This window comes from Saccopteryx bilineata, chromosome 1 (genome assembly GCF_036850765.1).
Source record: "Saccopteryx bilineata isolate mSacBil1 chromosome 1, mSacBil1_pri_phased_curated, whole genome shotgun sequence".
NCBI lineage: Eukaryota > Metazoa > Chordata > Mammalia > Chiroptera > Emballonuridae > Saccopteryx > Saccopteryx bilineata.
In genome coordinates this window covers 306,339,327-306,351,650 of record NC_089490.1, presented here as the reverse complement: position 1 = coordinate 306,351,650, position 12,324 = coordinate 306,339,327, and the positions used below count along the sequence as shown (strand labels likewise).

Sequence of the window (12,324 nt, the reverse complement as noted above, 5' to 3'; positions counted from 1 at the left end):
CTAATTTGCAGAAAATTAGAAAAAAAATCAAAAGATGCCCTTTTTGGACTTCATTTTATAAAAAGATCATCATAACCTATTTGTTTTTTGCATTTGTTCATTTATTTCTCTAGTAGGACTTTGCACCATAGGACATTTTGTACTAACTTCAGTGACTAAAGCCAAAGGAAATCTATTTTTCATAAACCAACTGATACCTACAACATACTCTGAAATGCATTTTAAAAAAATGATAGATAAAGGAATGGATGATTAGATGTGTGATAAAACAAGTATGTGAAATGTTGATTACAGAACCTAGAAGGTGGTTATATGGGTGTTCACTTTTTTTTTTGTATCTTTCTGAAGCTGGAAACAGGGACGCAGTCAGACAGACTCCCGCATGCACCCGACCGGGATCCACCCGGCACGCCCACCAGAGGGCGATGCTCTGCCCCTCCAGGGCGTCGCTCTGTCGCGACCAGAGCCACTCTAGGGCCTGGGGTAGAGGCCAAGGAGCCATCCCCAGCACCCGGGCCATCTTTTGCTCCAATGGAGCCTCAGCTGTGGGAGGGGAAGAGAGAGACAGAGAGGAAGGAGAGAGGGAGGGGTGGAGAAGCAGGGCGCCTCTCCTGTGTGCCCTGGCCCGAAATCAAACCCGGGACTTCCACACGCCAGACCGACGCTCTACCGCTGAGCCAACCGGCCAGGGCCCGGGTGTTCACTTTAAAGTTCAACTTCCCTATATGTTTAAAATTTTTAAATAAAATGTTGAGAAAAGCCCTGGCTGGTTGGCTCAGTGGTAGAGCGTCGGCCTGGTGTGCAGGAGTCCAGGGTTCGATTCCCGGCCAGGGCACACAGGAGAAGCGCCCATCTGCTTCTCCACCCCTCCCTCTCTCCTTCCTCTCTGTCTCTCTCTTCCCCTCCCGCAGCTGAGGCTCCATTGGAGCTAAGTTGGCCTGGGTGCTGAGAATGGCTCTATGGCCTCTGCCTCAGGCACTAGAGTAGCTCTGGTCGCAACAGAGCAACGCCCCAGATGGGCAGAGCATCGCCCCCTGGTGGGCATGCCGGGTGGATCCTGGTCGGGCGCTTGTAGGAGTCTGTCTGTCTGCCTCCCCGTTTCCAACTTCAGAAAAATACAAAAAAAAAAAATGTTGAGGAAAAAAATAAACATTTAGAAGTTTTAAAACAAGTGTTTAGATTAAAAAAAAAACAAAAAAACATGCCTGACCTGTGGTGGCACAGTGGATAAAGTGTCAACCTGGAAACGCTGAGGTTGCCGGTTCAAAACCCTGGGCTTGCCTGGTCAAAGCACATACGGGAGTTGATGCTTTCTGCTCCTCCTCCCTTCTCTCTCTCTCTCTCCCCTCTCTATAATGAATAAATAAAATCTTTAAAAAAATAAAAAATAATAAAAAAAACAATGTCATCTTATTTGGACATTTTTACTGTCTAGGGATATCTTCATAAAGAAGGACCCAAAAACATTACATAGAAATAATAGTTACTATCTTAAAACTCAAAAGAGAAAAGAGCAGGTCCTGGCTGGCTGGTTAGCTCAGTTGATTAGAGCATTATCCAGATACACCAAGGTTGTAAGTTCAATCCTCAGTCAGGGCACATACAAGAATCAACCAGTGCAGGCGCTGGCCAGTTGGCTCAGCGGTAGAGCGTCGGCCTGGCGTGCGGGGGATCCGGGTTCGATTCCCGGCCAGGGCACATAGGAGAAGCGCCCATTTGCTTCTCCATCCCCTCCCCCTCCTTCCTCTCTGTCTCTCTCTTCCCCTCCCGCAGCCGAGGCTCCATTGGAGCAAAGATGGCCCGGGCACTGGGGACGGCTCCTTGGCCTCTGCCCCAGGCACTAGAGTGGCTCTGGTTGCAGCAAAGCGACGCCCCGGAGAGGCAGAGCATCACCCCCTGGTGGGCAGAGCGTTGCCCCTGGTGGGCGTGCTGGGTGGATCCCAGTCGGGCGCATGCGGGAGTCTGTCTGACTGTCTCTCCCCGTTTCCAGCTTCAGAAAGATACAAAGAAAAAAAAAACATAAAAAAAAAAAAAGAATCAACCAGTGCATAAATAGGTGGAATAAGAAATTGATATTTATCAGCCTGACCTATGGTGGTGCAGTGGATAAAGTGTCAACCTGGAATGCTGAGGTCGCCATTTTGAAACCCTGGGCTTGCCTGGTCAAGGCACATATGGAAGTTGATGCTTCCTGCTCCTCCCCTTCTCTCTCTTTCTCTCTCTCTTCTCTCTAAAATGAATAAAATCTTAAAAAAAAGGAATTGGTATTTCTCTCTTCCTTTCCCCTTCCTCTCTCTCTAAAATCAATCAATAAATTATTTTTTAAAAGACTTAATAGAGCCTGAGCAGGCAGTGGTGCAGTGAGTGGATAGAGTGTCGGACTGGGATGCAGAGGACCCAGTTTCGAGACCCCGAGGTCGCCAGCTTGAGCACGAGCTCATCTGGTTTGAGTAAAAAAAGACCACCAGCTTGAACCCAAGGTTGCTGGCTCCAGCAAAGGGTTTCTCGGTCTGCTGAAGGCCCACGGTCAAGGCACATATGAGAAAGCAATCAATGAACAACTAAGGTGTCGCAACACGCAATGAAAAACTAATGATTGATGCTTCTCATCTCTCTCCGTTCCTGTCTGTCTGCCCCGGCTATCCCTCTCTCTGACTCACTCTCTGTCTCTGTAAAAAATAAATAAATAAATATATTTTAACACTTAATAGAGCTGACTATACTGAGACTGTTTTTTTTTTTAATATTTTTCTGAAGTAAGAAGTGAGGAGGCAGACAGACTCCCGCTTGCACCTGACCAGGATCCACCCGACATGCCCACTAGGGAGTGATGCTCCATTGCAACTAGAGCCATTCTAGCGCCTGAGGTGGAAGCCATGGAGCCATCCTCAGTGCCCAGGCCAACTTTGCTCCAATGGAGTCTTGTCTGCAGGAGGGGAAGAGATAGAAAGGAGAAGGGGAAGGGTGGAGAAGCAGATGGGCGCTTCTGTGTGCCCTGGCCAGGAATTGACCCCTGGACTTTCACATGCCGGGCCAACGCTCTACCACTCAGCCAACCAACCAGGGCTGTGAGATGTTATTTTTCAGAATACACAAATCTGTGGGTATCTAGATCATATCAAGTCTCAAATAATTCAGAAATATATGCTTATTTAGAAATGACACAACTGTGCCTAACCAGGCGGTGGCGCAGTGGATAGAGCATCAGACTGGGATGTGGAAGACCCAGGTTCAAGACCCTGAGGTCTCTAACTTGAGTGCAGGCACATCTGATTGGGGCAAAGCTCACTGGCTTGAGCCCAACTGGCTTGAGCCCAAGGTCACTGGCTCAAGCAAGGGATTACTCGGTCTGCTGAAGGCCTGGGATCAAGGCACATATGAGAAAGCAATCAATGAACAGCTAAGGTGTTGCAACACGCAACGAAAAACTAATGATTGATGCTTCTCATCTCTCTGTTCCTGTCTGTCTATCCCTCTCTCTGACTCTCTGTCTCTGTAAAAAAAGAAAAAAAAAAAGACACAACTGTATATATATGCACATGTGTTCAAGTAACATGCAGATTTTCTATTTTATGTTTACACTCAACACCTAACACTTTATCATCCCTCGGTTATCAACGAATTAAAATACAGCAGGTCTCTGTATAATATCATTTCATTAAAATGTTGCTGAGTTGCCATGAGAACTTAACTCTTGTTTATATAGATTACCCTACAGTAAAACTGGTTTCATTATGTCATTTCACTTAAAGTCCCAGAACCTACTGATTACATTAAGTGAGGAGTTACTGTACTAAGTTCCAAGAACTTTCCAACATCTTTTCGTAAAAATTATCATCTGACCTGTGGTGGTGCAGTGGATAAAGTGTCTACCTGAAATGCTGAGGTTGCCGGTTCAAAATCCTGGGCTTGCCCCGTTCAAGACATAGACGAAAAGCAACTACCACGAGCGGATGCTTCCCACTCCTCCCACACCCTTTTCTCTCTCTCCTCTAAAATCAATAAATAAAAACTTTAAAAAATAGTAATTGTAAAGATTATCTATATTTGGCCTGACCAGGTGCTGGCGCAGTGAATTAGAGCATCAAACTGGATGCAGAGGACCCAGGTTCGAAATCCCGCAGTCACTGGCTTGAGCACAGGCTCATCTGGTTTCAGCACAGCTCACCAGCTTGGGACCAAGGTTACTGGCTTGAGCAAGGGGTCACTTGCTCCGCTGGTCAAGGAGCATATGGGGGAGCAATCAATGAACAAATAGGGTGCTGCAGCAGGGAACTGATGATGCTTCTCCTCTCTCTCCCTTCCTGTCTGTCCCTCTTTGTCTCTGTGACAAAAAAAAAAAAAAAAAAAAAAAAAGATTATCTATATTTGGTTTATATAATGCAATGTTCTGATGTTGCTATTAAAATTATAATATACTTTAAAATGCACTAAAAATACATCCAGGATGTAGCAGGCAAAGAAGTTTAAAATCACTATCCGAATACTGAGCCTCCTAGTGAAAATGAAAAGAAATTTTGTAAATTTTATGCCCAACATTAAAGTTTTATGAGGCAAAGCTGCTTGATGCAAGTTCTATGCCTGCAGCTGAAGAAACTGTTCAGTGTTTAAAAGCCCAAGCATGAATCCCCCACCATCCAGGTCCTCATCTAAAAGGCTGTCAATAGAACTTAATATGATTGGCACTATATTATACTGTCATCTCTCCAGTGTGCAGGATGATCCTTTAAACCAAATCATTACGAACGATAAGAAAATAAAAAGGAAAAACACTTCCTACAAAAGAGTGAGGGCATAAAGTGCACTAAAAAAATAAATTACCAGCTACCTTGGAGCCGAAAAATTTCTCCTACTTCATCAATATTCACAAATTGTAAAGATAAAGCAAAATTTAGTGGAGTCAGCAGTGTATTTTGACCCATCTTCATCTACATTAATTTCCCCCATCTCTACAATAGATGAGAACACAAAGATAATGTACCTGAAGGCAAGTAACAGGTCCCAGAGTATAATCGCGTCATCCCACGAGATGCTACATATACATTTTACTTCACCTGGACAGTAATTTTCTAGAAAACCTTAAAGCTGTGTTCCTGACAACTCGTTCACATTTCCCCAACGCTCTACACACTGCGTATATGCAATCTCACTGACCAATGTTCGGTTCTGTAGTAGTGGAAGGTGTGGGGCACTTGGGTCTACAAAGTAGTGTTAGAAGTGACTCCTTCCTTCCTGTTCTATGCCTCTTTTCTAACTTTCCTTATTTCCCCCTTTCGAGTAAACAAAAGAAGTCCTCAACGCCAATGGAAATGCATTTCAAACATTAATGGCCTACCGAACACCGAGGATGGGCGGCAAGCTGACTGCAGAGGGAAGGGAATGACGGAGAAGAGGTTCAGCCTGCTGAGCCAAGGCACCCCCAGAACAGGCTGGACTTCTGCACCGAGGACCGCAGCGCGAGGTCCAAGCGACACCACTACAAGGTCCTTGCACAGCAAAAGCCCTGACAGGTTCCAGGGCCCGGGTGTCAGCAGAGGAGGGTGCCCAGCTGGGGGTGGGGACGTGGGCGGAGGGTACTACGACAGAGGAACCAGAGTCAAGTCCCTCGGATCTCCGGGAGGTCGGGCACAGGGCTGCTCCCGGAGCCGCGAGGGACGCGCCGGGCTCCAGGCCCTCGGGGAGGGGTTCCTCTGGCCCCAGCACCAGGCCGTCCGGCGGAGAGAGCGGGCGAGCCCGGTCGGACCGGGAATTGGGTCTGGCTCGGATCTTACCATGGTGAGGACGGTGGTGGGGCACGCTCGCTGCGCTCCGGCTCCACTGGGGCTAGGGCTGGGATCAGGGGGAGGGGAGCACCGGCAGCTCTAGACCTGCTGCCACCCTGACAGGAGCCACAGCCGCTTTACCTCTTGCCAAGATGGCGGCCCTGAGCCACGTCTCCAACCGGAAACGGCGCGGGTCAAAGGGCGGGGGGCGGGGCGACATGGGGTGGGGAAGTTGTGCGTGGATGTTTGGGTGGAAGCCTGGCCCAGGAGGCAAGGGGCTTCGGATAATCGAGGAGTGTCAGACCACTGTTAGTTTCTTTTTTTGTCAGCGCTCTTGTTTAATTTGTGACACCTCCTACGGTTTATAAAGCGCTCGCAGCCACTATATCAGTTAATACACAAAATAATCCAGTGTGATTAAGGGACTAGTATCCAAAATATATAAAGAACGCTTACAGCTCAACAACAAAGACAAATAATCCAATATTTAAATGGACAAAGTAGACGTTTCTCCACAAGATATATATATGGCCAATAATAAGGTGACCAATTGTCCTCCTTTAGGGAAGACAGTCCTTCTTTTTTAAGTTCCATCCTCCCTCGAAAAGTGTCCTCCTTTTTACTATAGGAAGACTAATCTGTAAACATCCATATTCGATCGATGCAGAGTCAATTCATTGCGACTGTTGTGACGTACTTGTATTTGACATGATGATTTGTAAAGGATCAGTATCTAAATAAGTACTTTTTTCTTACAATTATTATTAAAAATTAATAGGCATGTAAGCATAATTACAATATAAAATATTACAAATGTTTTTATTATGCATTTATCATATTATAGTGTATTATTATTGCAATGAATAAAATGTTTCTTTTATTTACACTATTGTTTTCTTCAATTTATTTCTGTCCTCCTTTTAATTGTAAAAAAGTTGGTCACCTTACCAATAAGAACGCAAAAGATGCTCAACATCTTTAGGGAAATGCAAATCAAACCCAAAAGCAATGAAATATCACTTCACACCCATTGGATGGCTATAATAATAATGTTGGTGAAAGTGTGGAGAAAATAGAACCTTCATACATTGCTGGTGGGACTGTAAAATACTGCACTTACTTTAGGAATACTTCAGTGGCTCCTCAAAAAGGTAAACATAGTTACCATATGACACAGCAATTCCACTCCTTGGTATATAGTCCCAAGAAAATTAAAAACATGTCCACACATGCCTGAACTGTGGTGGCACAGTGGATAAAGCGTCTACCTGGAATGCTGAGGTCACTGGTTCAAAACCCTGGGCTTGCCCGGTCAAGGGCCATATGGAAGATGATGCTTCTTGCTCCTCCCCGCCCCACTCTTCTCTCTAAAATGAATAAATAAAACCTTTTTTAAAAAAATAAAAATAAGCCTGATCAGTTAGTGGCACAGTGGATAGAGCATTGGACTGGGATATGGAGGACCCAGGTTCAAGACCCCGAGGTCGCCAGCTTGAGCACAGGCTCATGTGGTTTGAGCAAAGTTCACCAGTTTGAGCCCAAGGTCTCTGGCTCGAGCAAGGAATCACTCAGTCTACTGTAGCCCCCCGGTCAAGGCACATATGAGGAATCAATCAATAAACAACTAAGAAATCGCAACAAAGAATTGATGTTTCTCATCTCTCACCCTTCCTGTCAATCTGTCCCTATCTGTCCCTCTCTCTATCTCTGCCAAAAAAAAAAAAATTAAAATAAGCCTCTGGTGGCACAGTGGATGAAGTATCGACCTGGAATGCGAAGGTCACCAGTTCGAAACTCTGGACTTGTCTAGTCAAGGTACATATGGGAGTTGATGCTTCCTGCTCCTCCCCTCCTTCTCTCTAATATCTAATCTCTCTCTCTCTCTCTCTCTCTCTCCCCTCTCAAAAATGAATAAATAGCCTGACCAGGCGGTGGCGTAGTGGATAGAGCGTTGGACTGGGATGTGGAGGACCCAGGTTCAAGACCCTGAGGTCGCCAGCTTGATTGTGGGCTCATCTGGTTTGAGCAAAGCTTACCAGCTTGGATCCAGGGTCACTGGCTCGAGCAAGGGGTTACTCGGTCTGCTGAAGGCCCGCAGTCAAGGCACATATGAGAAAGCAATCAATGAACAACTGAGGTGTCGCAATGAAAAACTAATGATTGATGCTTCTCATCTCTCTCCATTCCCATCTGTCTGTCCCTCTCTCTGATTCTCTCTCTGTCTCTGTAAAAAAAAAAAAAAAAAGAATAAATAAAATCTGTAAAATAAAAAAATACAGGTGAATTTCTACCTTAATAACACATCTACCAAAAAATAATAAAATCAATAAAAAAATATTTTAAAAACCATGTTCAGGCCCTGGCCTGTTGGCTCAGCGGTAGAGCGTCGGCCTGGCATGCAGGAGTCTCAAGTTCGATTCCCAGCCAGGGCACACAGGAGAGGCACCCATCTGCTTCTCCACCCTTCCCCCTCTCCTTCCTCTCTATCTCTCTCTTCCCCTCCAGCAGCCAAGGCTCCATTGGAGCAAGGTTGGCCCGGGCGCTGAGGATGGCTATATGGCCTCTGCCTCAGGCACTGGAATGGCTCTGGTTGCAGCAGAGCAACGCCCCAGATGGGCAGAGCATCGCCCCTTGGTGGGCATGCCGGGTGGATCTCAGTTGAGCGCATGCGGGAGTCTGTCTGACTGCCTCCCCGTTTCCAACTTCAGAAAAATACAAAAAAAAAAACAAACCAAAAAACCATGTCCACACAAAAAAGCATACACTAATATTCATATAAGTGTTATTCATAATAGCCAAAAAATAGAAACTATACATATGGTCATAATAAGTGAATAGATAACAAAATGTTGTCCATGAAACATTATTCAGATATTATGACTAATAATATTATGACTAATATTATATATACTATTATATTATATATACTAGTATATTATATATACTATATTATATATGTATTATGACTAATAACATTATTCAGATATTTTATGACTAATAACTCATATTATTAGTCATAAAAAATAATAAAATATTGACATATTATACAACATGAATGAACCTTGAAAATATTATGTTAAATGAAAGAAGCCAGTCACAAAAGACCACATCTTACATCATTCCATTTATACGAAATGCCCAGAATAGGCAAATTCATAGAGATAGAATGTAGGGCTGCAACGAGGTGGAAAAGGTGGGGAATAGAAAGTAAGGTTTGTTTTTTGGAGTGATGAAAATGTTCTGGAGTTGGATAGAAGTGGTGCTTACACAATTCTATGAACTGTACACTCAAAGGGGTATAATTTTATGGCTTATAAATTACATTTTTATTTTAAGTGTGCAGGAATCAGAACAATCATGTGCTTATGTTCATTTTGTAGGTGAAGAAAATGATGACAAGTTAAGAAATTTTACTCGCCACAGTGGCTAGAGCATCAGACTGGGATGCAGAGGACCCAGGTTTGAAACCCCGAGGTCACCGGCTTGAGCACAGGCTCATCCAGCTTGAGCGCAAGCTCACTAGCTTGAGTGTGGGGTTGCTGGCTTGAGCGTGGGATTATAGACTTGATCCCATGGTTGCTGGCTTGAGCCCAAAGGTCGCTGGATTGAGCCCAAGGTCCCTGGTTTGAGCAAGGGGTCACTCACTCTGCTGTAGCCTCCCCAATCCCCATCAAGGCACATATGAGAAAGCTATCAATGAACAACTAAGGAGCTGCAACGAAGAATTGATGCTTCTCATTTCTCTCCCTTCCTGTCTGTCCCTATCTGTCCCTCTGTCTGACTCTTTCTCTGTCTCTGTCAAAAAAAAATAATTTTTTTTTACCCAAAGTTCTAGGCCAGTATATAATGAAATCAAACAAGTGTCAAATCCTGTCTTCTGATTCTATTGTTAGTTCTCCCATGCCCAACATCAGACTTAGAGCACATGTGATTCAGCAGTTCTCTATATCCTTGCCCTATATCATTTTATCCCATATTACTGGCTAACTCTACAGCACTTGTCCATTGCTGCAATAATAGATATATAGCAAAATTTATTGAGTGTTTATTTTGTGTCAAGTACTCCACACATATTATCCCTATCCTTTACAATAAACCATTTAAGGAAACCAAGGGTCAAAGAAGTTAAGCACTTGCCCAGACTCACACAGCCGGTAAGGAATAGAATCAGGATTCAAGCCTCTGCAGGTTAGCTCAGTCTGTTAAGAGCGTCTTCTGGAAATAACGAGGTTTCAGGTCGGAACATACACCGGAAGCAACCAATGAATGTACAGCTGAGTGGAACAACAAATGAATGCTTCCCTTCTTCCTCCCCCACTTTCTAAAACTGAATCAATCAACACATTTAAAAAAATTTTAAAAAGAAAGAACCAAAATTCAAACCCAGCTTTTCTCATTATGACTCTACTTCTCTACAGTATACCTCCTATGTATTTCTTAATGTTTATTGAGCACTTATAACATATCAGGCATTACTCTAAATCCTTCACACAGATTTTCTCAGTCAGTCCTCAAGAGAATTCTCTGAGATAGGAACCATTAATATCCTTATTTTACAGGAGGGGAAACCAAGGTACAAAAAGGAAAACTAATCTACTACAGGTCTTAGGGTGAGAAGCTAGCAAAGTGTGAAGTGGAACAAAGGCTGCTAAGCTTTAGCACCTGTACCCTTAAGCACAGCACTATAGAAGCCTCCCTCTTACTCATTTCAAATTTATCTCCAGTGGTTTTCTAGCAGAATCATTACAAAGCCTCCATATTTTATTTATTTTTTGTTTGTTTGCTTGTTTGTTTGTTTTTGACAGAAAGAGAGAGGGACAGATAGAGACAGACAGACAGGAAGGGAGAGAGATGAGAAGCATCAATTCTTCCTTGCAGCTCCTTAGTTGTTCATTGATTGCTTTCTCATATGTGCCTTGATGGTGGGGGTACTACAGCAGTGTGAGTGACCACTTGCTCAAGCCAGTGACCTTGGGCTCAAGCCAGCGACTTAGGGTTTCAAGCCGAAACTTTTGGGCTCAAACCAACAATTGTGGGGTTATGTCCGTGATCCCACGCTCAAGCCAGCAACCCTACACTCAAGATGGATAAGCCCACACTCAAGCCGGTGACCTCAGGATTTCGAACTGGGGAACTCTGTGTCTCAGTCTGATGCTCTATCCACTGTGCCACTATCCGGTCAGGAATGTTTTTAATTTTTTGAAAAGAGTAAAAGTCAGCCCTGGCCAGTTGGCTCAGTGGTAGAGCATTGGCCCAGCATGTGGATATCCTGGGTTCAATTCCTCATCAGGGCACACAGGAGAAGCCCCCATCTGCATCTCCACCCTTCCCTCTCTCCTTTCTATCTCTCTCTTCCCCTCCTGCAGCCAAGGCTCCATTTGGCAAAGTTGGCCTGGGTGCTGAGGATGGCTCCATGACCTCCACTTGAGGTGCTAGAATGGTTCCGGTTGCAACGGAGAAATGCTCCCCCCCATGGGTAGAGCATCGCCCCCTACAGGGCTTGCTGGCTGGATCCCGGCCAGGTGCATGCGGGGTCTGTCTCTCTGCCTTCCTGCTTCTCATTTCAGAAAAATACAAAATAAATAAATAAGAAAAATAATAAAAATAAATACAAAAGGAAAAGTCATGCCTGGAATTATTGTTTTGTTTTTTTCTTTTTTTTTAGACTTTATTTATTCATTTTTTGAGAGAGGGAAGGGGATAGGAGCAGGAAGCATCAATTCCCATATGTGCCTTGACCAGGCAAGGCCAGAGTTTTGAACCAGCGACTTCAGTGTTCCAGGTCAAAGCTTTATCCACTGCACCATCACAGGTCAGGCTGAAATTACTGTTTTATTGTGAAGGCTTCAGTGTGGACTATCAAAGATCTCAAAGACCAATTGGTGCTCTTTCTTTGGAAATGTGATATTAGCTGAATTAACTTGTATAAGAAAAGCACCCCTGCAAGCATGTTTTGTGAAGAGTACTTTAAAAGCAGTATGTCATAATGGTTAAAAGCAAAGACTTGGAAATTAGATTGACTTGTGTTTGACTCCCATTTTCAGCACTTACTAGCTGAGTGACTTTAGGCAAGTTCCTTTAATTCTCATAAACCTCAATTATTTAATCTGTAAATTGGTGGCAACATCTATCTCATAAGGTTGTGAAGTAGATAACATATTAATAAAGAAGATTATATAACTTAAGTGCTCCCACATAGAAAGTGCTCAACAATACATATTCATTATTATTAGCAATAACAGATGAGGATAACATTTTTTTTTAATGTTTTGTAGTTCCATTGTTAAGCAGAAGTTTCAGAAGAGGTGGTTGCGTTTTTCTTTTTAAAGCCACTTTGTTGCTCTTTTCTGGCAGGTTTTCAGAGTCTAATTGCCAATATTCTTTTCTTTGTTTCTCTTTTTCTCTGACTCCCCAAAGTAACTATGTCTTAGTTTTGAAATATCTCTTCCTCACATATATTTTTAAAAGATTTTATTTATTGATTTTAGAGAGAGTAGAGAGAGAGAAAGGCGGTGGAGGAGGAGTGGGTATGTGCCTTGACCTGGCAAGCCCAGGGTTTCAA

At 43.8% G+C, this 12,324-nt stretch overlaps 1 protein-coding gene across 1 annotated transcript in view; it reads right to left on the bottom strand.

The window, feature by feature from the left end:
• The window catches only part of ARCN1 (archain 1), a 37,228-nt gene extending 31,295 nt beyond the window's left edge, over positions 1 to 5,933 (bottom strand). The window contains exon 1 of the mRNA XM_066246146.1: positions 5,772 to 5,933. Coding sequence (XP_066102243.1) covers positions 5,772 to 5,774 — 3 coding nt within the window. The 5' untranslated portion in view covers positions 5,775 to 5,933. The remainder of the gene's footprint in view (positions 1 to 5,771) is intronic.
• Between the last annotated feature and the right edge of the window lie 6,391 nt (positions 5,934 to 12,324).